Source organism: Vipera berus, assembly GCF_964194415.1.
Source record: "Vipera berus genome assembly, chromosome: 2".
Taxonomy (NCBI): Eukaryota; Metazoa; Chordata; class Lepidosauria; order Squamata; family Viperidae; genus Vipera; species Vipera berus.
In genome coordinates this window covers 166,040,035-166,067,566 of record NC_138203.1, presented here as the reverse complement: position 1 = coordinate 166,067,566, position 27,532 = coordinate 166,040,035, and the positions used below count along the sequence as shown (strand labels likewise).

General features: G+C 37.0%; 1 protein-coding gene across 1 annotated transcript in view; it reads left to right on the top strand.

The window, feature by feature from the left end:
- The window catches only part of CCDC57 (coiled-coil domain containing 57), a 68,732-nt gene extending 41,430 nt beyond the window's left edge, over positions 1-27,302 (top strand). Inside the window, exons 11-16 of the mRNA XM_081320658.1 lie at positions 2,854-3,036; positions 3,825-3,898; positions 6,708-6,936; positions 7,461-7,597; positions 10,317-10,536; positions 26,930-27,302. Of these exons, the coding sequence (XP_081176784.1) occupies positions 2,854-3,036; positions 3,825-3,898; positions 6,708-6,936; positions 7,461-7,597; positions 10,317-10,536; positions 26,930-27,129 (1,043 nt within the window). The 3' untranslated portion in view covers positions 27,130-27,302. The remainder of the gene's footprint in view (positions 1-2,853; positions 3,037-3,824; positions 3,899-6,707; positions 6,937-7,460; positions 7,598-10,316; positions 10,537-26,929) is intronic.
- Positions 27,303-27,532: the final 230 nt, after the last annotated feature.

The following is a 27,532-nucleotide window of genomic DNA, read 5'->3' as shown; positions in this document are numbered from 1 at the left end:
AGACACCCAACTCTATATTTCCACTGTTGGTGACTCAAGTGAAAGGGTGTGGCCATGCTTTCACAGTGCATGGAGGCTTTGGGGCCCTGGATGGGGGACAACAGGCTTTGACTGAACCCTGGTCAGACTGAATGGCTCTGGGTATGTGGGGCTCCAGGATCTGGGACTTTGTCATCTTTGACACTGGATGGCACTGCCCCCAAAAGACCCAGTCCACAACTTGGGGGTTCTCCTCGAGTCGTAACTCCTGTTCGAGGAACAGGTGGCAGTCGCAACTGGGAGAGCCTTTGCACAACTTAGTGTTGTGTGCCAGTTGTGGCCTTTCCTGGACCAGGATTCCCTGCCCTCAGTCGTTCAGTCCCTAGTCATCTCATGGCTGGACTATTGTAATGCACTCTGCATGTGGGTACCTTTGAAGAGCATTCTCTGCTGTTGCTCCTGCCCTCTGGAACATCTTGCCCCCTGATGTGAGGTTGGCCCCCAACCCTCCTAACTTTTCGTAAGGGCCTAAAGTTGTGGCTTTGCCAGTCGGCTTGGGGCAGCAATGGGGGAAGAGCGCAGTGGAGGTGGTTGATTGAGTAATAACAGATCCCACCTCTTCCCCACTCTGCCTCTGCCCTCCCCATGTGTCTTTGGTTTTAAAGTTTGATTTTAACTTTTTATGTTTTAACTTAGATGTAACTGTAAGTCACCAAGAGTTACCTTATAGTAAGATGGGCGGCCAATAAATTTTATAAATAAATAAATTTTATAAATAAATAAAAAATAAATAAATATTTTTCCATATTATTACAGAGAACAGTTAGCACTTTAACTATGTCTTCTCTTGTAGCTTTAAACAGTTTAGTGAGTATTTATCTTTGCACGGTGCTCTAAATTGCCTTTGAACATGGAAGGATTCCTGACTATATATTCCCTCTGCAAATGCTCCCATAGCTCAAGTTTTTTTCTTCATAAATTAGGGGTGTTAAATCTGTTCTGTACATTGACCCCATATTCTAAGTGTTGTCCTGGTCATATATTTTTAAATTTTAACTTATATAATTAACTCCAATAATTTTGATCAGTTCCTAGACATTTCCTGCTGAATAGATTGATTTGTACATCTATAGCTTATTATTATGTAGACATAATGCTGTCTAATGTGTGGCATCCATGTACAAAGTCTGAATTTTGTTTCTATTAGCAGTAAAAAACAGTTCTATTTGTAGAACTCTAAAAACATAGAATCCCAGGGCTGGAAAAGACCTTTTGGGGTCTTCTAGTCCATCCTTCTGCTCAAGGCAGGAGACCTTACTATTCTGGAGAAATGGATGTCCAATCTTTTCTTGAAAACTCCAGCGATGAATCACTCAGAACTCCAGGAGGCAAGCTATTCCATTGATTAATTGTTCTCACTATCAGGAAATTTCTCCTTAGTTCCAGGTCAGATCTCTCTTTGATGAGCTTCCACCCATTGCTTCTTGTGCTTCCTTCAGGTGCTTTGGAGAATAAGTCAACCGCTTCTTCTCTGTGATTACCTCTCACATACTGGAAGACAGCTATCATGTCATCCCTAATCTTACTCTTCATTAGGCTAGACATACCTAATTCCATTAATCATTTATTGTACAGTTTAGCCTCCAAACCCCTTATCATCTTTCTTGCTCTCCTCTTACTTAGGGTATGAGCATCTTTTTTTGTATCATGGTGACCAGAACTGGATGCAGTATTTTAAGTGTGGGCTCACTAATGCGGTATAGAGTGATAATACCACTTCTCATGATCTTAATGCTATCCCTCCGTTGATGCAGCCTAGGACTTTTTGGCAGCTGCAGCACACTTCTAGTTCATACTTAAGTGGTAGTCCCCTAGGACATCTAGATCCCTTTATAATTACTACGGTTAAGCCAGGTAGTGCCTATTCTATAGCTGTACATTTCTTTTTTACCTGCCTAAGTGCAGGACCTTACTTTTCTCTCCACTGAACTGCATCTTGCTGGATAGGGCCCAATACTCAAGTCTGCCAAGATCTTTCTGAATCTTGAGTCTATCTTCCAAAGTGTTAAGATTCCCCACACCCCAACTTTCTGCAAATTTGATGAGCTTCCCTTCTATCCCCTCCTCCTCCTTTATTCTTATGAGCAAATATTAAGATCCTGATTTAGTTATGGTCATTGAAACTGCCTCCCTCCAATCAAAGTATTACTCCACTCTTGCAAGAATATATGATCAACTGCAACAATATTGAAGTCTCTTCTTAAGATGAAATTTAAACGATTAAAATCCAATCCCTCTGCTGTCGGGAATAAAATTAAAATTATAGTTATTCAGTGCATACCGAATTCCATGTTACTATTTCTCTCTTTTTCATACATCCTCTTGGCAGCCCGAAATTTTTAAAAAATCAAATTTCACTTTTTTTTACTATATGGAGTTGAAATTGCTTCTGGAATCATTCTTCTTATCCTAATCTTTAAAAGAATACCAACAAAAGCTAATTTAGCCACTTCCTGAAAACAAAATAGAAATAAGAAAATTACTTATTTTATACTATGGAACTTTATATAAAAATATATGTCTGATTAAGGTCTATGATCTGTTAAAACTTGTAATTTATTTAATCATTAAGATACCATTAAACTTTTATTACTTTTGCTGCAGCAGACCAATATTACTGCTGTTCCAGGAATAAATATATATATATATATATATATATATATATATATATATATATATATATATATATATATATATATATATATATATATATATATATATATATATATATAAATTTATAAATGTAATCAGGCAGTCGAAGATATCTTCATGTCTGCAAGTTCTCAACCTAAAATGGGCATTTTTATTTTGCAGACCATAAACAGTCCCTGGAAGAGGAGGTCAGAAGGTTGGGGGGGGAAAGCGAGGCAATAGACCAACAGAAAGAAAATGCAACAGAAGCTCCAAGAAAAGTATTTGTGCCTTTTCTTAATGTAACTAGATGTAATAAAACTACTCAAACTTTCCATCCAGACTACTTTGCCAGTGGAAATGATGGTAAGGGAAATAAATTTCACATCTACTAATATATGTCATAAGTCTTGCATGCTCTGAGAAAGATGAGAGCTATGCCAGAGGTTCAACATACTAGACAGGTCTCATCGAAGGAGCCAGGTGAAGAGTGTCCCTCTTATAAACACTATGGTGAAACATAACTTACACAAATCTGTACTGGATTAGTCATCACCTGGGTCAACAAGGACTGCACTAGGTGTTGGAGTTCCTGGACATCCGGGAGACAAGTGGCCCACAGGACTCAGGAATGTTGGCTGAGCACCTAGGCCCAGCAGCTACAGGACTACTGGAAGAAAAGCTGCTTACCCATCCCAAATATAAAAACACTGAAAACAAAGAAATAAAAAATTGCTATAACAAATCAGGGCCAATGACAAAAGGATGTCTGAAAAGAATTTCTGTCATCTCTAGATAAACTAGACCAGGGGTAGGCAACCTCGGCTCTTTTATGACTCATGGACTTCAACTCCCAGAATTCCTGAGCCAGCCATGCTGGCTCAGGAATTCTAGGAGTTGAAGTCCATGAGTCATAAAAGAGTCGAGGTTGCCTACCCCTGAACTAGACTAATGTACTGTTTGATTGTTTCAGTCAGTACATTGAATTGTAACTGGATTTAGCAATAAAGACTTTTTTCTTCTTCACAATTATACGTCTGTGTTTCATCAACCTCATTAATAATTAGTTAATAGTATGTTAACTAGAAAGGGCGTGAGGTATCCTTAGAGTTCTTCAGTTGACCTCTGCTTTGTTTTGCTCTTTATTGTTTCAGGTCCGTTGCACCTTAGTAAAGTTGCTGCTGAACAGTTTTTGAAAACAGATGAAACTGAACATTCAAGAGCAAGGGTATGAAAATGAGTTGTTAATTAATGTTTAATATAGGGATTCATTCAGAACAAAAGTGGTGCATTTGTTTGCTTTCACTGTAAAACGCCTCAAGTATTCTGCCCTCAGCTATAAAAAGTTCCAGTTTATGCGAAACGATCCATGCCCTTTCCTACTACTTCCACTAGGAGGCACTGTAATTCTAGATATCTTTACTGCATCTGGGTTAATGATAAGATATATTCTAATAATTAACTGAACTGAACTCTTTTACTGAATATGGAAAGAAAGTTAAATTGTACTAAGTTTGCAGCTGTACAAGCTGAAATTTTATCTTGTTCTGCTATGTTGTAATCCTTGATGTTTTTTTCCCTATACATCAGATATCTTCAGTAAATACCTTTTCACTTTTGGCTGGTGTTAATTAAATGTATAATATTTTGTCAAACTTAATTTTTTCAGCTTAATTCTGCCTGCCAACTCCAAAAATTTAAACTTGTTTTAGAATTTCCAAGGACATTTTGCAGATAAAAAGCTGTTCCAGGGATGCTTCTTTGCTTACCTACACTATTTAACAAATAGAATATCTAAGAAGATCTTTGGGATACATTAAAACTTAGCTATGAGGGCGACAGGTCATGTGTTTATTTTGGGGTTTTTTCCCCTTCATCCCTTTTCATAAAAATGTGTTTTGTTTTAGCAAAATTGTGTCTTGAAGATAATGGGGAGTAAGCTGTAATACAGGCTGCATTAGTAATAAGCTGTTACGTTAATTGCAGGACAAAACAGACTCACATTCATGGGGCCACTCTTCTTTGAGAGGAATTCATAAATGGCTGCATCTTTAGCAATGGCTTCATTTTCTAGGGCATAATTCACTTTTCATGGCACAGAGTTAAGGAATATAATAGCAGATGATTACAAAATTAGTGAACAGTATGGCCAGGCAGCTGTGAAGGCAAACAAAATTCTGGGATGCATCACTAGAGCGGTCACCAGCAGGAAAAAGGAGGTTTAGGGCTTTAACCAGACCTGTTTGGAATATGTGTGTTGTATGGGTCCAGTGCTGGAGATCTCATTTAAAAAAAATACTGATAAGATTGAGTGAGTTCAGAGATGGGCAACAAAAATGGTGCAAGGTCTGAGGGACAAAACATATCAGGAAAGATTGGAAGACTGAATATGTACAGCTTGGAGAACAGAAGGAAAAGGGGTGCATGACTTAAACCTTTAAATATATTAAGGGTGTAAATATGGTTCTATAAGGCAGCATTTTCAATATTAAGCAAAAATCAAAAACACGGGCATAATCTCAAACTGACAGAAGTTCAAAAGTAATGTTAGAAAGTATTACTTCACAGAAGGAGTACTGTAGTGGAAGCTTAGAACCAACTTCCAGCGGAGGGAGTGGGTCAATCATCAGTAACTGTGTTTAAACATGCTTAACTTGTTTGAGATAAACACATGTCCATTATCCAACAAAAATTAAAAATTAAATAATAATAAAAAAATAATAATAGATATATTAAAAAGAAAACAAGAAGCAAATATACTTGAAGGAAAAAATTGATGGACCACTAGGTCTTTTTCTGCCATCAGTTTTCTGTGCTTCTATTTAAAATAATAGAAGAACTAACAGGATTAAGAATGTATTTCTGGGTTTATTTAGTAGCAATGACAGTGCTGAATAAATTAAATGTCTTCACTATCATTGCATCAGTTCATTGCTTCATTGCTAACGTCCTATTATTACAGGTTCCAAGTTAAACTAAAGAAGAAGAAAGCCAGTCAATTTCCATGAAGGCTTTTGATTGTGTCAATAATGTCAAGCTGTGGAATGAGCTTAGAAAAATGAGAATTCCAAAATATCTCATTGTCCTTACAAGAAACTTAAACTTAACAGCTCAGGAACTCACAGTACAGGCAGAATATAGTGAAACTGACTCCAAGTTGCCAAAGGAGTGTAACATGGCTTTATATCCCCCCCTTATTTTTTTTTCAATCTGTATGCTAAGTTCTGTAATAACTGGGAACCCCATGTGCTTGCAGTGGCAAGAAATACTTTTTACTGGTAGAAGCTGGTTGGTCAGCTACATCTTATTTATATCTTGGGTAAAATGCTTGCCTCCAATAATGTAATATTCCTTTTATTGTTAGGCAAGCTGCTTTTAGAAAGTTTTTACTCTTAAAATGGTCTAAGATAATTAAATTAATCTTATCATAGTGAACACTTTACTCCTTTTATTAAAAAATATATATCCTGCCCTTCATTTTCTTTTAGTAATACTACTCTGGGATCGGCTTCCTAGTGTTGCGACTACTTTATGAATGTGCCTATTTATAATTGTCTCACTATCTGTTAGAATCCTTTCCTCATATTATTACATTTAAAATAATAATGATTTTAAATTTGAGAAGTTGGAATTTTTCAAAGCAGTATCCCAGTCTCTGGCATTTTTTAAAAATTTCCAAGTATTGCTTTGAGCCCCAAATGGGTTTTGTAAGCTTTCTTGGAAAATAAAATAGCGGGCTGCTAGGGTCTAGTGCTTTGTTAAGAAGCATGCCCTTCTGCTGCCAATAAAGACAAAACTAAGCAGAATTTTTAGAAGGCATCTGGAACAGACAGGGTCCAGTCCAGGTGGCAAATAATCTTCCAGTTAAATGGTGCTTTGTTATTGGTGATTTGTAATCCAAGTCCTTCTTAGCAACTGTTTTTCCAAAAGTGCCCAGAAAACTTCCAGCAGGTTCTCAAAGTATGAAATACGTTACCGGCCCCCAAAGATAAGGAATTCCTATTCTGGAAGAATCTTGTATCTCATTTTGCTTCTAGAATCCACTGGTAAAACAGCTCCAAGAAGATTCTGTTCATCCCAAGCAACAGTTACTTAGTATGGGTGCAGGTGATGGGCCTCATCAACATTTTAGAAATCATGGAAAAGTGATTCAAGACAGACTGAAAGAAGCTGCAAAAAAGATCTGCTGTCTGAGCAGAGAGAAACAGCAGCTACTAGAGATGGTAAACAGACTAAGAACAGAACTTGGAGAAGCTTCAAAGGAAGGTAAGCTCATTGGAGAGAAGAACCTCAATTCTTATACAAGAAATTCAATCTCTTGAGATTGAGAAAAACTAATAGAGTGAAGTACTGCATGTAGGCTTGTTGCCAAGGTTAAGAGGTCCTGGTCAGAGCTTGAGAATGAAATGCTGCTGAATAAGAGCACAGTTGCTCTCAATGTTGAACGTGGTGGTATGAAACATGAACAGACTCAGTATTTGTTCCTTATTCTTGGCTATGAAGACCTTGATTACTGCTCTAAAAGGTCAAGGTGACAAGTAGTTGTTACATAATAGCAAAAAGCTCTTTTATATACTTCTCATGTATATAAGAAGATTCTTGAAATAAGAACTTTTTTGTTTTGTTTCCTGGAGATGAAGAACAATGAAAAATGACATTATTGTATAACGAACCCGAGGTCAAAATAGATGCCTTGTAAGAGAATTAAATTTTAAAGCTTAAGTTACTGGGACTCGTCTTTCAATTTCTGTATAGCATAAAAGGTTCGTTCTTTATTTTGCTGTCTCTAGGATTGCAGGATTGGAATGATTCAAAAAACCCTCAGAATGACACATCCCCTGGTGCCCTTTATCCCAAAGAACTGGTAGAAGAAGCAAAGCAGCATTTTCTAGCTTCAGAACATTTGCAATGCCATCTTACAAAACAGGTATGTCAGAACCATCCGACGGTTTTATACTGAGGACGGGAAGGCTGCCGTCGGAATGCCAGAGCCTTTCTTGCGATCACAGTGATATTCTATGCAAACTGTGCAAAACTCAGGCTCTGAAGAGTATTGTGAAGTACCTCTGATTTTGCTATGTCCAATTTATAGCAATTATCCCTATTCCATCCCTATTCCATGGACCACACAGTTGAGGTACAATTCACCATGTCTTGGGCGATTGCATCAGTGTGTCATTTTTGTGCTTTGGCAATTGCATCAATGTGTCATTTTGTGCTTTCCGTAAAGATTGATGGCATACTCCTGATAGAAGAGATTTGGGTACATTTAATCTAGATTATTGTTAATTTTAGAGTAAAACTTGGCCATATTTTTTATCTACATCTGTACCAAAGAAAGTTGGAAACCATCCTTTTTCTTTTGTTCTTTCCATTTTTTTCCTTTTTTCTTTTTTTCATATTTTTACCTTGCATTTTGTCTCCTTTTTCTCTTTTCTGATATCTTGTTTTTACTTCATTGTAATGTTATCATAATTTGAATTCAGTCAGCTGATCCATTTTTTATCCCCGTACAAATTAGAACTGATAGCAAGTAATTTCCTAACGTCATGTGGTAATTTTCCCACAACTATAATTTAATATCAATTACAGATAGTCCTCTATTTACAACAGTTGATTTAGCGACCATTCAAAGATACAACAGCACTGAAAAAAGTGGCATGACCGTTTTTCACAGTTGTGACTTTTCCAGCATCCCCATGATCATGTGAACAAAATTCAGATGCTTGGCAACTGGTTCATATTTATGATCGTTGCTGTGTCCTGGAGTCATATGATCCCCTTTTGCGACCTTCTGACAAGCAAAATCAATGGGGAAGCCAGATTCATTTAACAACCAGGTTACTAACTTATCAACTGCAATGATTCACTTAACCACTGAGGCAAGAAAGGTCATAAAATGGGGCAAAATCCACTTAACAAATGTCTCACTTAACAACATAATTTTTGGGCTCAATTGTGGCCATAAGTTGAGGACTATCTGTATATGGGAGGTACAAAGTGAGTCCTCACTAGATCTGGACTCTGTACACACAAATCCTACCCAGTATAAAATGAGTCAATTTGGAAAGGTGTTTAATTATCTAGGCAGAGCAAAGGTAGCAAACTAGCCCTTTCCCTGATTCAGATTTTTCTACAGAGATCTCTCCTGTAGTTCAGAAGCACAGCACAATTGATGTTGACATGTACCAAAGAGAGAAAAGCGCTTTTTAAAACTTATAATGGTTCCTCAAGAAATACATTTTGATGGAGAGAGGTGAGATAGGGAAGATTTTATTCCGGGATTAACCGATCTGCCTCAAATCAGAGTTCGACTCTTGTGATTTATTACCTACATTGCAGCCTTTGAGACAAGTTTGAGACCGAAGGGACAGATACTGTATATGTGCACATTCATTGTCATTAAATTATACCTCATTGCCAACCAGACTCGTTCTCATGTTTGGAGGCTCCATATGTGGGTGCTCTTTTATTTTTCTTCTTTTACTTTTTCTTCTTTTTGCAAAGAGTCAATTTATTTTTTTAGTTCATCTTCACTTCCATTCTAACTCACTAACTCACTCCAGACTTCCAAATTCACTTGATTACCCACAGATTAGTTGGTTTATCAGACTTTTCCCCTTTTTCTTTTGATGTTTCAAAGTTTTCATGACTTATGTGTTACTTCCAAACTTTAATTTTGTTTGAAGAAAAAAATAACATTACAGCTGTCATGTTTGTTTATTCCTCTGCAAAAGCATTCATTTTTCCATATATATATATATATATATATATATATATATATATATATATATATATATATATATATATATATATATATATATATATATATATATATATATATATATATATATATATATATATATATATATATATATATATATATATATATATATATATATATACATACATACATACATGAAACTAAGGCTCATACAAAGGTGGTTCACTCAAACTGCATTGGCAATTTATTGCTGAGAGCTTTGAGAATAATGTACAAGTGGTTTGGGCAAGAAGCTTCTGCAGTGAAAAGACCATATAACTTTAATATAACAGCACTTATTTCTACAAAATGTGTTCTGTTCCATCTCCTTAAATTTTTACTTAAAAATTATTCCATTTTTAATTTTTTTTAAAAAACATTTTTTCTATGATGATGGTTAGCACGTCTCTGGTTTTTCTGATTCATATTCCACAATCAAAACCAAATCAGGAATTTCCCTTGAAGCAACACTGAGCATTTTTAAAACTGAATATCTAGCCATGAACCAGAACACACAGTTCTTGATCAAATATTTACCATTTACTTACATAAATGTGTGCTACAAATTACCATCCACAACTACCCCTCACGAAGATTAGAAAGCTTATTTGACCATCCAATCATCTGACAGAACACATTTTATTCTCTTACTGTATCTCTACTCATCCATCTCTGTCAACTTCTACAGTCTGAAATCTTCAACTCTACTTCCTGGATGCCTTCAGTATAAAAAGCATTTAACCTATGTTTATACATAAATTGTAATCACACAACTGCCTGTATGGAAAGCAAAATGGGCCATTTAAACCTACCACTACTTTTTGTGCCATTTTTTTATCTATTTCCACATGACATTGATCTCAGATATTGGTCATTTCCACAGGCTGAATCAGACTCATTTACAAGAAATCGCACTGCAGATCCCTCAATATCTAAAGCCCCTGTGCCACAGCAGCCTCAACAGCTCAGAAGAGAAAGCCCATGCCTATCCCAGAAAAGTCTGTTATCATCTAGTGCCCCTAGTTCCTTAGAGGAAATTTGGCAAATATTAGAGATGGGATCAAGTCCTTCAGTTCTCAGCCCCCAAAACAACATTGATCAAGGTACGTATAATATATAAAGACATGGTTATTTGATTTTAGTAATAGAATTCAAATATAGCACAATGGCTTCTTGCACCCTAAATTTCTCTATTTTACTTATGGCAGACTCTATTGGTATTTTCTTCATTTTCACCATCTTTGAATTCAGTGTTTCACTGAGTGTGAAACTGACACATTTATGTGCTCACTTAATTATTGGCTACAGACAGATCAGTATCATTAGTATCTACAGATCAAACTATATTCTGTGCAATTTTATGGAAGACAGCATACTTGTCTCTATTGGTTTTCCCCTGTGCATTCTTTGGACATTCCACAATTTCCAAGTGTAAGGAAGTGCTGGTTATACTCTTGGGTGCACTTTTGCTATGATTTAGATCAGTGGTCTTCAAACTTGGCCCTTTTATGACTTGTGGACTTCAACTCCCAGAATTCCTCAGCCAGCGTGACTGGCTGAGGAATTCTGGGAGTTGAAGTCCACAAGTCATAAAAGGGCCAAGTTTGAAGACCCCTGATTTAGATGTATTGAGTTGTCCTATGGCTGCGAAAGTTGGACCATAAGAAAGGCTGAGCGCCAAAAAATTGAAGCCTTTGAACTATGGTGCTGGAGAAGACACCTGTGAGTCCCTTGGACTGCAAGGCGATCAAACCGGTCAATCCTAGAGGAGATCAACCCTGACTGCTCTTTAAAAGGCCAGATCCTGAAGTTGAAACTCAAATACTTTGGCCACCTAATGAGAAGGAAGGACTCACTGGAGAAGTACCTAATGCTGGGAAAGGTTGAGGGCAAGAGAAGAAGGGGACGACAGAGAATGAGGTGGCTGGATGGAGTCACTGAAGCAGTAGGTGTGAGCTTAAATGGACTCCAGAAGATGGTAGAGAACAGGAAGGCCTAGAGGAACGTTGTCCATGGGGTTGCAATGGGTCGGACATGACTTTGCAACTAACAACAACACATAAACTGATTACATCCCATCTCCTTTCCACTGCATAAACATCCAAGTCTGGTGTTCCCAAGTGATAAGAATATGTGACAAAATGTTATTGAAGCTAAAAGTCTGAAAATAACTCTTTTCACTATTCAGAACTAGATACTCCATATTGCGGCTGAATATAAATATCATTTTTACTTAGCATCTGCCCTTTTAACTAATTTTACTTATATTTCAGTAAGTAAAATTATTTTAATATTATTATTTTAGTTTTAATAAAATATGCATAGGTGGAAATACAATATTTTTTTGTAATAACACAAGTTTTGCTTTGTAGAGATTAAAAAACTTCAGTCAATGCATTCTAAGATTTCTTGTAAGATTCAGTTTTATAAGATTCATTAACAAATTATTTGTTTACTTATTTATTAGATTAGATTTTCTTAAGGAATTCAAGGTGGTATGCATAATGCTTCATCCTCCCACATTCCTCTCTAAACAACCCTGTGAGATTTGCACATAAAGTAATTTATAGTGTACACATTAAAGTTGCAACCCTCTCCCACCCCAATTCTACTAAAGGAAATTCTCAGAGCCCATTAACAGCTGAAAGGATTATGAGGGAAATGGAGGTCATCTAGTCCAATCCCCTGCTCTTGCAGGAGACCTATATACGATTTCTGATAAATGGCTATCCAGTTTCTTCTTAAAAGCCTCCAGCAATAGGGTACCCACAACTTCTGAAGGCAATTTGTTCCACTGGTTCTCACTTCCTTAGTTCTAGATTGCTTCTCTCCTTGGTTACTTTCTATCTATTGTTTCTTGTCCAGCCCACAGGTGCTTTGGGCAGCCCTTCAAGTATTGGAAGACTGCTATCATGTCACCCCGATCCTTCTTTTCACTAGACTAGATTTACCTAGTTCCTGAAGTCATTTTTCATGTTGTAGCTTCTAGACCCTTAATCATTTGTGTTGCTTTTCTCTGAACTCTTTCAAAAGTCTCAACATCTTTTTTGTATTGGAGTGACCAAAACTGGATGCAGTATTTTAAGTGTGGTCCTACCAAGTCTTTGTAGAATGGTACTAGTATGATTTGATGGAATGATGATGGAATGATTTTGTTACAGAATCAAGAGACTCAGACCCCGGAATCAAAAGAAGTTTGTTTTATTTTGCGCAAAAGGTTCAGAGCAAAAAGCAATATCAATGTCTGAACACGTTTTCAGGGAAAAGCAAGTACATATATAGTCTTCAAAAGTAGCAAAACACGGAAATGTAACTTATGAGCATTGATTGGTTACTTGAATTACAGCCCCCAACTCCCCCTTGTTGCTATGCTGAATTTAGCTAAATATCTTGCAACCTTTTTACTGATTGAGGTCACAGGTTCCTTGTAGAAGCGCTTATGTTTCCAGCATTGTGTTTGTGGTTAGCTACAAACGAGACATATGTGGTTAGATGTATCACAGCTGTATGCCTGACTAAATAGGTGTGAGAGACAGATGAACTCGTGGTTTGGCATTTTCCATTTCCTTGTTCTTTTCTAACTAATACACACGTTGTCTTTATGCCTCACTTTTATGTCCTGTCTCACTTTATGTCCTGCCTCAATTTGACACTTTTTGTCTTTTTTTCCCCCTTGGAAAATTGAGTTGGCATGGATGCATACTTACGTATTTCACAACCCCTCCCCCCAATATATATTCTATATGTATAGAAAATATTGCTCAAGCTGTTTTAATTCTCTTTTAACCAGGTTTCTTTCTCTTTTTATCTTTCTCTTTTTATCCCATTTAAAAATCATTTTTTATTTCACCAGTTGACCAATGTTTTCTTTTTCCCCATACAAACCAGCTAAGCATTTCTCTCTCCAATATTAAACTTCACTCTCTCTCTCTTTCTCTTTCTCTGATCACCCTGTGGTCATTTATACTTATTATATGAATTTATCAGACATTTCTACAAATTGGACAATTTCTCTGCAAAAGATTCTCCATAATAGCTCCAAGACTATGATTCATTAGTTACTATTGCAAAAGTTTTTGGAAATAGAAAATATATCATGAAATTACGAATTAACACTTTGTTCCCATTTAACAATAGTTACATAATACTTACATATGCTGACAGCCATGTGATAGCAAGGGGAAGATAATATGGAACTCCAGGGATGATGCGTACAGATTCATCTATTGCATCAAAGTTTTTGTGAACTGAGCATAGAAGAGATACCACAGGTCAAGAACCTATTGAAAAAACAAAGACTGTTTGCACATGTAAATGTTACTGCAACTTTCCTAATGTTTCATGCTCTTAACTGGTGAAACTCAACTGGCAATTTTACAAAAATGCTAATTCCTAATTTTGGATACATCTACCTAAAATAAAACTGCTGGCTTTAATACTGCAAATGCCCAGAATCCCATGCTGTAGAACAACTTTTTGAGCTAGCTATTTGATACCATCTACGGATGGATTTTGAGAAAATTTATGTTGAAGCTTGGTATTCATCTATCTCATAGATACCTACTATGGAGAGCCTGGCATTAGGTAGTCTGCTTTGGGAATAATGCTTACCCTCTTATCTTGCTTTCAGATACTGCATAAAGGCAATGTGGGGTTTGCCAAAGTGGATGATTTTTTCACAAAATCACTGAAAATAAGATTATGGCAATGACAAATATGATAATGAGTCATCCAGGAAGATGCCCCACCTAATGTTGACATGCCTATATTTTTCATTTCCAACCACCAGTTCTATTTTTGTAGGTTCCAATTTATAATAGCAGGCCAAAATGTCCCTAACCCCAACACAGTAAACTTTTGTCTGTGGTTGTTGTTCTTTGATAATCCTACAGGGTTAGGCCTGGTTGCCCAGCCATAGTTCCTGAGTCCCATTGCTCACTGGTCAACAGATGCCCAGGAACTCTTAAAATCTGATGTAGTCCTTGTTGACCTGGGTGATGACCGATCCAGTATAGGATTCTTTTTCTGATTTCTCATTATATTAAATAGGTTGATGGATATACTTAATCTGGCTTTTCCACTAAGACCTGTCTGACATGCTTGACCCTTCTGGTACAATACATTACCGCCAGATAGCTCTCAATCTCATCAGAACATCACAAGCCCCTACTCCATGACAAAGAGGGATTTATGGCAGGGATTATCATATATTTATTATTAATATTATTAATGAAATTATTATTAATGAAATGCTGCCCAATTCCCAACAACTCTGGGCAGTTACAAATGAAAATATTAAAATAAGGGGAAAAATAGAGATAGGCAAAAATGAAGATCAAATATGGGAAGGGTGACAAAAAATGGTCAGAAACTAAAAGAAACAAGCCAACATAGTAAAGGGGCTTCAGTCAACCTTGTTAAGTGTCTAAGTGAAAAGTGGGCTCTCCAAGTTAATGGTTAGATAGTTCAAAGTTCTTCAGAATTAATGGTTGAGTACTTCTGAAAAATAGATAAGTTGAATTGTTTGAATCCTATACTGATTGAATGAATCCAAATCAATCAATACTGCAGTGGTCCTGCTTTATGCTCCAATCAGAGATTTTATGGTGACTTCCAATATCTTGCTGACACAATACACAGAGAGAAACAGAGAGAGACAAAAAAACGAAGTCATGCTAACTGTAGGGAAGTAGAATGCTTAAAGTTGGAAGTAAAAGAACTGGAATAGGGAGGCAACTTGGTCTTGGTATACAAAAAAGATACTGTATGTGCAATCACAATTCCTACTAGAAATAAACATGGGAAAATCTAAAGAGACTAGAGACCAGCCCTCTAAAATACTAAAAGAAAAGTGTTTCATGTATAGGAAATGGAAGTACAAGTGTGCAACAGAAGAATATAGACACTGAAGAACTGTGTTAGAAAAATTAAAGCTTAAAATGAGTTGCAGTTTGCAAGAGATATCAAAAACAACAACAAAAAGATTGATTTATACTAGAAACAAATGGGAAAGCAAATAAAACATAACTCCAGTTGTGAGTAGGTAGATTCAAGCTAGACATTTGTGCCCTAGAATATTTTGCACAATCATTCCTATAGATTAAACTAGATGCTTTCCAGACTGACTTGCCTTACTTGTTAGAATATAGATTTATGTTAATACTTAAGACAGCTACTTAGTTGAAAAACATAATTAAACAGATTACATCAATATAAAGACCAAATTAAAAAATAATAATAATTGAGTTACTATAAGTGTGCTAGGGTTTTATTTTTAGAGTTCCAATCCTCGGGGAATGATAGATACATTTAAGAAGATGCAAAAGGATTGAACAATAAGGGACAGTCATAATTGCAATACATGTTTTGCTGCAATATTTAAACTTGGATGATGAAAACTGATCCACTTTTATGATTGCTCATTATTATTGGCCCAATTTTATTGGGTCATATATAATCTTCTCTATGGGTCAAAATTTCAACACTTTTTCCCTCTCATGTGGGTAAAGGACCAGACAATGAGAAGGCTGGGTAGAATATTAACGAACAGAGATGCGTACTCTTTTTGGACTCTATGCATGCAGCTTTGTTCTCTGTTATGTAAGATCCTCATCTCCCAAGAGAAGTACAAATATTAACTTATGCTGATGTGATTTCTGTACTTAACAGTTCCTGCCAGCAAAATCAGCACAAATAAATATCAGAGAGAATTATCTGGATTATAGGAACAGTAGTAACAGAATGGATTGTGTCAATTCATCATTTATATTCTGTGTTTCAGGGAGACGCAGTGTGATCAAAGTTAACTTTATTGTCAGGGATCATGTGTGAATGGGCACAGTTGGAACTGGTGCTAGTTGTCAGATGAGCTCTCAACACTGTGCATATGTGAATTTCAAAGACAAATTTATTTAATTGTGATAATTTATCAGCAAGGTAAAAACACAGAAGCAAGGTATTAAAGTTAAAATTTAAAAAACAGAACAGAGACAACAGAATGAAATATATAAAACCATAATATAATTACAAAAGTTTAAGATATAATAGAAGTAAATCAATGACATGAAAATATTATAAAATAGAAAAGAACTATGCCATAGTGTCATCACTCCAGGATTAGGACATTTTATGTCTTGTGATGAAAATCACTGTTGATTCATATAGTACAATGCTATTGGTGATGGTAATATTCCAGTCCGTGATTAGGAAACAAAATGTCTCTCACTCTTAACAGATTTGGCTTTTTGTTAGGAGGCAGCAAAAGCATGTCTACACATAAATTGCTGTAGAAAAAGTAGTGGAAAAATATATCAAACAGGATTTACAGAAGGGCATCATCTACTGTTTTTCCCATTTTGTTCTGCTGAGAATAAGGCAAAGGTTCTATTATGCCAGGGAAAGAAACTTGAACGATTTACAGATATAAATCAAATTTGAACCTACCACTGAGAGCTGTAGCACAAAATCCATTTGCTATGCAATATGAAAGATTTTTTCCACAGATTTCAGCTTTAAATTTTTTCTTGGCTTAAGGGCAATAAAGAATAGATAGAAAGGCCACAATAACATAGATCAGCTGAGATTTTTACTTCCATCTTGATGAAAAGTCATCAAGGAGAATTATTGAACCAGTGAGCTATTGGAAAACAGAACTTTAAGCCAGTAAGAAATCGGCAATTGCAGATTCTCAGCTCCTATAGAACCATACCAGTCTGGTACAGGTTAAAGTTTCTATGTGAAAGAGTGCTCATAAAAAAAGTAGACTGAACAATATCTGATGACTTTGAATCATTGTATATACATACCTGTGTACTATACAGTACTTGGGATGCAAGTAGGTTCGACTTATGACCACAATTGAGCCCCACATTTCTGTTGCTAAGCAAGATAGCTGTTAAGTGAGCTTTGTTGCATTTTACGACCTTTCTTGCCACAGTTGTTAAGTGAATTGCTTGTTGTTAACGAAATCTAACTTCCCTTATTGACTTGGCTTGCTGGAAGCCATCTAGGAAGATTATAAAGGGTTGTCACATGACCCTGGGAAAGTGCAACTGTCATAAATACATGCCAGTTGCCAAGTACCCAAATTTTGATCACGTGACCATGGGGATATTATAGCTGTCATAGGAGGGGAAACTGGTCATAAGTCACTTTTTAGTGCCATTGTAACTTCAGTCATTAAACAAATGGTTGTAATTCGAGGAATAACTGTATAGACTGAACTCTAGATATATACACTTGTAGCTTTTGACATTCAAACATCCATTGACAAACACATCCAGATATGTATCTTACATTCAGCTTTCCTTAATGCTTTGCCTTTCCTCCATGATAGGTTAGAACCCCAAATCAAATCAAATCAAGCCAGAAAATAGCAATATAAAGCCAACATAGTGAATATAGAGCAAGTAAATATAGCAAAGAATAAAGATAAATATATAATAATGCAAGATTGTGTAAAGGGAAGACCGAAGGGGCAGTGGTTCAGGGACTCTGTTGAGCCATCCTCATATGGGTATAGCTGCTGGCCTGCAAAGTGTCCATATAGTGTCCAAAGAAGACTGCCGAGGGCAGTGCTAAAGTAAAGGCCTATGAAATGTCACTCAAACTCTTATAAAAGAACCTCCCAAACTGTAGGACATTAGGCTCAGATTAGTTTGAAGGTCAGTGTCTCAGATCTGTTGCTGGAGAGCCCTTCTGGCATTTTGAAAGCCTAATGAGCTTATAGTGTATAATGTGAAGCCTAATGAGTGGATTTTGTCAATAGTCTTCTGAAGTCATATTAATGTAAAGCAGTCTTAAAGGACCAAATCAGTGGCGAATTAATATAATTTTTATTGAGAATTTTACAAAATTCAAAGGCAAATACAGAAATATAAAAAGAAGAGAGATAAAACAATACAGTTAAAGAAAATGAAACTATTTCCAATCTTCTTTACAGCAGTTACAAACTACTTATCCATGTTCCCTCTTTCATATTAAAATAGTCTTTTAGCCCTCTATTCAGCCTTTTTTCAATCATGTCCAGAAATCATCATTTCACCTTTTTCCATTTTTAGCAAAAAGTCCATAAAAGTTTTCCAGTCTTTTATAAAAGTACTGTTTTATCCCTGATCAAAGAGGTCAGTTTTGCCATTTTTCCTAATTTTGCCATTTTCTCAATTCATTCCTCCTACCAAATTTAACCAAAAATGGATGAGTAGGACCAAGCTCTAATATCTACAGAAATCAAACTCATCTCCAAATATAAGATGGCATTCTTAATACATTTTGGGATTACGAGAATGGCTCTAATAAACTTAATTTGAACAGAGTATTGAACTTGACAAGAAAGCACATTTCAGTAGCAAGAAGAAACTGAGGAACCACTTGACTTTTTTTCCTTTTCTTTTTCCTTTTTCTTTTATTTATTTTTCTTTTATCTTCCTTGCTTTATAAGGTATCTCTTGGACGGTATCTCTTTACTCTACTACCATCCGGTAGGAGATACAGGAATATAGCCAGCCGTACCAACAGGCTGAAAAATAGCTTTTATCCGTGGGCTCTTAGGCTTTTAAATGGGACATAATGTTATGCAGAATTGACTTGGGAGGCCGGTGTGTGGTGTAGTTGGTTCACATGGTGTGGTAGGATGGAGGGTTTGTTGTCACTGTGTGTTGGGGGGAGAGAGCACGGGGGGGAGGCTCAGCTAATCTCAATGTACACATGTTGTACTTTGACAATAAAGGTTTATTTATTTATTTTATTTATTTATTTATAATACTAGTTCATGTTAACCTTTTTCTTCTGGTTTAAAAGTTTTAATAAAAAATAATAAAAATCCTTAATCTTTTTCTTTTCCTTGCACTTTTGCTTTTTCCTTTATGCACTTTTTTCTTCCTTTCTTTCTGTATGTGTTACCTTTTATCCTCTGGCTTAAAAGTTTTAATAAAATATATATATTAAAAGAAACCTGAGGAACAGTAAGAAAATACAGGCCACAGGGATATAATGTCCCTTTGAATGAAACTCTGATAATGGATGTGAAACTACACTGAGATCTGGCTCCAAGATAAAGAGGTGTGGTAGAGCATTTCAAGGTACTTAGTGTACAGGTAGTCTTCAACGTATGATGACAATGAAGCCCGAAATTTCTGTTGCTAAGCAAAACAGTCATTAAGTGAATTTTGCCCAATTTTACGACTTTTCTTGACACAGTTGTTTAGTGAGTCACTGAAGTTGTTAAGTTAGTAACATGATTGTTAAGTGAATCTGGCTTCCCCATTGACTTGACTTGTCAGAAGGTTGCAAAAGGTGATCACAAGATCCTGGGACACTACAGCTGTCATAAATATATGCCAGTTGCCAAAATGTCTGAATTTTGATCATATTACAATGCCACGATCATAAATGTGAAAAACTGTCATAAGTCATTTTTTTCAGTGTTGTTACTTCAAATGGTCACTAGAAGAATGGTTGTAAGTCGAGGACCACCTGTAAATAACCGTTTAATGGGAGTCCCATTAATTTCCTATTTATGACCATTCATTCAGCAATTGCTCAAATTTACAATAGTGCTGAACACATGATACTTGGAACCAGTCCTCATAGTTGTGGCCATTGCAGCATCCCCATTGTCATGTGATTGCAATCTGAGTGTTTTGTGACTGGCTCACAGTTACAACATTGCAGCAGTCAAAGGATCGCTATTTGTGACTTTGCTGGCTTTTGAGAAGAAAAGTCAGTGGGGAAGCCGGCAGGAGGTTACAATTGGTGATCACACGACATCACGGTAAATGACATGTATTTGCTTTAAGAAGGTAATAAGAAGGGCCAGAACTGCCACTGCTAAGCCATGTGGTCAGATAATGTCGAGCTTTACAACTATGTTGCTTAGCAACTTCAGTTTGATTTCAGTTGTCGTTAATTGAGGATATCTATAATCTTTCTTCTAAATAGAAAAAGGGCAGTGCCTTTCTTATTTCTGTCTGAGAAAATGACATGATGACTACAATGTCATAAAAGTGCCAGAATCACTCATTCTATTATGAGGGGAGGGTGGTGAGCAGGGACCATAAGTGCCTGAATGATTTGATTTATATAGAAGTTAAAAAGTAAGAGGGCTAATATGTAACATTCCTTTAACCTCTGTATGTTGGAACAGCTTCAGAAAGATGGACGTGTAAGGCAGCTGGGTGACTTTGGGCCACTTTCTCAACCCAACCCACTTCATAGGGTTGTTATTATGGAGAAAGTAGAAGGCGAGAGTATTAAATATATCCACAACTTTAAATTATAATTTTAAAAAAGAGGGGTTAGAGAGAATGGATAAGTAGAAGCAGCCTTTTACAAATGGTTTATCACCTTAATCTTTCCACAGTTTCTCTATCTCTTGGAATAAATTCAAAAGCTGACTTTTGCAACTAAGGTTGCAAAACAGGGAACCTTGGGCAGCGGTGGGTGGTGGGTGGAAGAGAAGCAGAGTATGGTGAAGGACAAGACCTTAGTCCAGAGCTGAACATACCCCTCTAAAACCAGCCTGCTCCTCAGGAATAACTTCGAACACAATCCAGTCATTTGAATATAGAAACCTGGCATATGGTTTACTTATCGCATTGAGTAAACTAATAGGCTTGTGATTTATTGGGTCTAGTCTATGTAGTGTTATAGAATGGAATAATAGCTTGGTTCCAGTCATATGAAAATAGCCTGAAATATTAATAATGAGTAAATGAAATAGCCAAAATTCTTATTCGCCTCACTAGTGCTGTGAGAATGAAATCTCCTCCTGTTTCTTTTCCAGGTTTTAGCTGAGTAATGAAGCATTTAACCCCAGCCATAGATACAACTGGCCAGTTAAGGAGATCACTACAATGATTCCCTTTTGAAGCTATTTTGAAAATAGACTTCCCAGTCTTCTTCCTTACCGTAGACTTGGGTGAAGATCACAGTTTTCACACTCCTCTAAACAACAACAGAGTGGGGGCCTTCTGGATTTTGGGAGGAAACTCATTCCAAAAGTCAGAGATTACTATAGAGAAGGTGTGCTTCCATAGTACCAACAGATGGTATTTCTTAATCAAAGGAACCCAGAGTAAATCAAGTCTGTAAGATTAAATCAGCTGGCCAGATGTTGTGGAAGACAGTTTCCCAAGTAATCAGGCCTTTAAAAAAAATTGCTCTGAGTAATTGAAAAGCATTTGGTAAGGTGTTGAGTGCACTGAGGAGGGCCTTTTTAGCCTCAATACACTCTATCATACCAAGGGCTGGACCTCATGAAAATAAGAGTCAGTTTAGTGTAATGGTACAGAACTAGAAACCTGGGGACTGTAAATTCTTGTCATAATAATAATAATAATAATAATAATAATAATAATAATAATAATAATAATAAGAAGAAGAAGAAGAAGAAGAAGAAGAAGAAGAAGAAGAAGAAGAAGAAGAAGAAGAAGAAGAAGAAGAAGAAGAAGAAGAAGAAGAAGAAGAAGAAGAAGAAGTTGGAAGGGACCTTGGAGGTCATCTAGTCCAACCCCCTGCTAAGGCAGGAAACCCTATACCATTTCAGACAAATGGCTGTCCAGTCTCTTCTTAAAAACTTCCAGTGTTGGAGCATTCACCACTTCTGGAGGCAGGTTGTTCCACTGGTTAGTTGTTCTAACTGTCAGGAAGTTTCTCCTTAGTTCTAGGTTGCTTCTCTCCTTGACTAGTTTCCATCCATTGCTTCTTGTCCTGTTTTCAGGTGCTTTGGAAAATAGCTTGGCTCCCTCTTCTTTGTGGCAGCCCCTGAGATATTGGAACACTGCTATCATGTCACCCCTCACCCTTCTCTTCATTAAACTACACATATCCAATTCCAGCAACTGTTCCCTATATGTTTTAGCCTCGAGTCCCCCAATCATCTTTGTTGCTCTTCTCTGTACTCTTTCTAGAGTCTCAACATCTTTTTTACATCGTGGTGACCAAAACTGGATGCAGTATTCCAGGTGTGGCCTTACCAAGGCATTGTAAAGTGGTATTAGTACTTTACGTGATCTTGATTATATCCCTCTGTTAATGCAGCCTAGCACTGTGTTGGCTTTTTTGGCAGCTGCAGCACACTGCTGGCTCATATTTAAGTGATTGTCCACTAGGACTTCAAGATCCCTCTCACAGTTACTACTATCGAGCAAGGTACCACCTATACTATACCTGTGCATTTGATTTTTCCTGCCTAAATGCAGAACCTTACTTTTTTCACAATTGAATTTCATTTTGTTAGATAGTGCCCAGTGTTCGAGTCTGTCCAGATCCTCCTGTATCTTAAGCCTATCTTCTGGAGTATTGGCTATTCCTGCCCGCTTGGTGTCATCTGCAAATTTGATGAGTTCCCCATCTATCCCCTCATCCAAATCGCTGATGAAGATGTTGAAGAGCACTGAGCCCAGAACAGAGCCCTGGGGCACCCCACTACACACTTCCTTCCATGTAGATGCGGTTCCATTGAGGACCACACACTGAGTACGGCCTGTCAGCCAGCTACGAATCCATCTGGTGGTGATGCTATCTAACCCACATTTTTCTATCTTATCAAGTAGTAGGTTGTGATCTACTTTATCAAATGCCTTCTTGCCTTAAGCAAGAAGCCAGTTGGATGACTTTGGGCTAGTCACTTTCTTTCTCAACTCTAGGAAGAAGGTGAGAACAAGGCACTTCTGAAAAACATTGCTAAGAAAATCAAGAGACGACCAACTCACAAGGACAAAATAAATAAAATAGTAAAATAGTAAAACTGAGCTGGTGGTAGTAAATCAAATACTAGTCATTCCGATTGTCTATTAGAGGTCAGTGATTTTCAACCCCATTTGGATAGGCAGTTCTTTTTTTTCCTTCTTATACTTTATACTTATTTTGTAATAATGTTTATATAAATTATGGCTTTGTGATAACATTACTTGGAAGGTTCTGAGGGGGACCGCTGCTATCTTTTCTTAAATAGATGTGCAGATACACTGGTCACCTAAGCCAAAGCAAACCTACAAGAGAAAAACTAGAGAAATATTTAGAATTCCAAGATAAATGTTGTAGGTCCATAAGCATTCTTAATCTGCTATAGGTTTTACTAAGGCTCTCCTTGATGATTAGAAAGAAGCTTCTCATCATAGAAATGCTTATCTGTATAAAGCTAAATATGTTCCATACTATGCAAACGTAAAGATTCCTGATGGAAAGAAACATCATAGGAATATAGTATTGAAGGGTTAAGAGGCTTCTCAGTCATGGCCCCTGTATGATGGAATGTTCTCTCCTGAGAATAGTGCAGAGAAGAGCAACAAACATGATCAGGGGACTGGAGGCTAAATCATATAAAGAACGGTTGCTGGAATTGGGTATGTCTAGTTTAATAAAGAGAAGGACGAGGGGAGACATGATAGCAGTGTTCCAGTATCTCAGGGGTTGCCACAAAGAAGAGGGAGTCAAACTATTCTCCGAAGCACCTGAAGGCAGAACAAGAAGCAATGGATGGAAACTAGTCAAGGAGAGAAGCAATCTAGAACTAAGGAGAAATTTTCTGACAGTTAGAACAATTAATCAGTGGAACAACACGCCTCCAGAAGCTGTGAATGCTCCAACACTGGAAGTTTTAAAGAAGAGATTGAACAACCATTTGTCTGAAATGGTATGGGGTTTCCTGCCTGAGCAGGAGGTTGGACTAGAAGACCTCCAAGGTCCCTTCCAACTCTGTTATTCTATTCTATTCTATTCTATTCTATTCTATTCTATTCTATTCTATTCTATTCTATTCTATTCTATTCTATTCTATTCACACTTCCACCCACAGCACAGGTCTTATTACAGGAGGAGATGAGACAGCATACAGGGGGGAGGTACAAAAACTGTTCTGTTCCAGCCTACGACCGGCCCTGTTTGAATGTCAGGGACAACCCCTTTTTATAATCAACAGGCTGGAAAAAACCCAACCAAATTTATTTACAAAGAGTTCAAACAAAAGTTAAATGAAAAATTCAAACAAGACTTAAGCCGAAAGGTTAAACAAGAGTTAAACCAGAATAATAGACCAGGACTCTAGCAGAAGATCTTCAAACGGTTGCCTTCAGCAACCAGCACCTCCCACACATTCCCCTTTTATCAGCAGTCCCAAGGCGTGGCTTCTCATTGCCTTCTCCCGAGTTGCCTCATTGCTTCCTCTGTTCTGCTCTGCTAGATTGCCTCCTGCTCCTTGCGTCCCTGAACAGAGCCAGCTGTGGATCGTCTTCTTCCAATCCCTCATGCTCACACAGCTGAGTCTGAGGAGGAACAAGATGGGAGGGGCCTGGCTGAGAGTTCTGCAGTGCATCAGAACCTTGCTCTGACACCAAAGGCTCTCCAAACCCCTCCTCCTCCTCCTCTTCAGAATCATCAGACTCAGCTGCCGAATCCACAAGCTTACGCTGAATCACAACACTATCCATATGGTGTTTCAACAACAACTTGCACCTGAACATCGGCAAGACGAAAGAGATGGTGCTAGACTTCTGGAGGAAAAAAGAGGAACCTGCCCCACTTTCCATCGGGGTGGGGGGGCTGTGTGGAGAGAGTTTCCTCCTTTAAATTTCTGGGAGTCTACCTCTGTGAAGATCTGACCTGGAAAGTTAATACAACCCAGGTGGCCAGAAAGGCCCAACAGAGACTCCACTTCCTCGGTCTTGCAGAAGAACAGGGTAGAACAACGGCTAATGACCCTCTTTTACCGGTCTACTATAGAGAGCGTCCTCTTGTACTGTATTGTGGTTTGGTATGCTGGTCTGACAGCCGCGGATAGGAAAGTATTACAGAGGGTGGTGGGCACAGCACAAGACATTGTGGGCTGTCCCCTGACACCACTGGATGACATCGCCAGGGCTTTGCTGCCTTGGAAGAGTGAGGAAAATTCTCAGGGACGACTCACACCCTGGTCCTATCTCTTTACTCTCCTACCATTGGGTAGGAGATATAGGAGTATAGCCAGCCGTACCAACAGGCTGAAGAACAGCTTTTATCCATGGGCTGTTAGGCTCTTGAATGGGAAATAATTTTATAAACTTTATGTATGACTGACTTGCGAGGCCGGTGTGTTGTGCAGTTAGCTCACATGGTGTAATAAGATGGAGGGTTTGTTGTCACTGTGAGTTGAGGGTGGGGGCACGAAGTGAGGCTCAGCCAATCTCAATGTATACATGGTTGTACTTTGACAATAAAGGTTCATTCATCATTATAAATTATAAATAAGAGAAAAAATTTTGTTCTCTATTTCTTTCTTTGCACTTTTTTCACATTGTTTTAAAACTTTGTATTTTTTTTCTTCTCTTGAAACTTTTTTTAAATAAGAAACTAGCTTCATTCCAAGTATTATCCTTCTGGAAGAAGAGCTTTTGCAGAGGTCCTTTTAAATGTAATTTATTGAGGGAGAATCATATATTTGTTGATATTGCTCTAAGTTATTGTTTTCAATGTATGTTATTTTTGTATGCCTATCTTTAGATATTTTATATTTATACATTTTCTAAACCTCTTTGTACGCTAATGGGAGTTGTTTGATTATGGCCATTTAGAGATCTACCTTACTGGAAACATCCCTTTGTTGAATAATAAAATGGTTCCTTCTGCAAAGAAATGACACGGGTCCTAGAGATATGCAAAATGCAATTAATGTGACGTTATCATTTTTACTACTGAATTTTAGTAACATATATATTACCATATGAAAGAAATCTGTTCTCTACTTTAATTGTTGGAGGTCTCAGGTTAGAAGTTTTTAACGTTTGAAGTGAATAATGCCTTTTTAATGTGTTATTTTTAGGGCAATACATATTGATGACCATCTTAAAAACATTTTTCAAGCAGATTCTAGGAAGAAATTATGTTGATATGTTGATGGTGCCTAGCAGAAGCATCCCATGGTTTCTGGCTCTTTTTTCAGTAATACTGTAATAATAATCCTGAACAAGATGCCTTTGCCTGATGTTTATTTGTTTCCTCAAATAAAAAATAATAATAATTTTGGAACCACCCATCTCCCCTATAGAGAAACTCTTGATAATCTTTGCTTGGAAGCAGTTCATCCAATAATTCCTATCAACAATTTTGGAAAATTGAAGGAGTCATTTTTGTTCCCTTTCTCTAGACATGCTTAGACTGTTGCCCTGTTTACTCCCTAATGCACTCAGTTGACTTAGTAGTAATGGCAGCAGCTATGGCATTTGTTAATGGATGGATGGATGGAAGGATAGATAGATAGATAGATGATAGATAGATAGATAGATAGATAGATAGATAGATAGATAGATAGATAGATAATGCATTGTTTCTCTAAAGTTAGTGGCCATACAACAGTGCTAATTTGGCTTAATCTAAAGCGAATCTTAACAATGTCACCAGCTGTCTTCAAAGCTGGCAGTGACAAATGGGAGTAAAAAGATGCTGTTTTCTCAGGTCAGTTTAGGTCTCTATTACTTGTATTGTGAAAATGCTATTAATTTCCTTTACCTTTTCTGATTTTAGAAAAATGCCACATTATCAATGAACCCAAAAGACTTGAAGAGTCTCCAAGAAAAGCACAAGTAGATCCACTGGCTGTCAAGGGGATGAAGTTTGATGTTCAGTCTAGGCTAAAACCAAGGAAATCACCTTACATTCAATCCAAGAAACCCCAAAAATCTCAACAAATAACTAAAATCCGTAATTACAATATAAAGGACTGAGATCACTGAATTGTCAAATTTTCTTTGTAAAGTATGCTGAGATTCTTTGTTTTTATTAAGGTATAAATAGTTTAAATATTAGTTTGTCAGCTGCATTGATATCGCTAATCTCATATTATTGCATATCAAAAATGAATTCACATATTTTCAGCCATCTGCACTCAGTAGCTCTCATCAGGAACACTTTCCACTTAAAATTAGTACATTTGCTGCTACTACTACTACTAAGAATTGCGATTGTTTGATGGGATTTTAATGTTGTATGATTTTTCCACATAAGCTGGCATAGAACCCCTCTGTGACGAAGATGGGTGGTTTAAATATGTGATTGATAAATGAATAGTTTTATTATAAAAATAATTGAAGACCCCTGAGAGTGTCTTGGGGGACCTTTAGAGTGCCT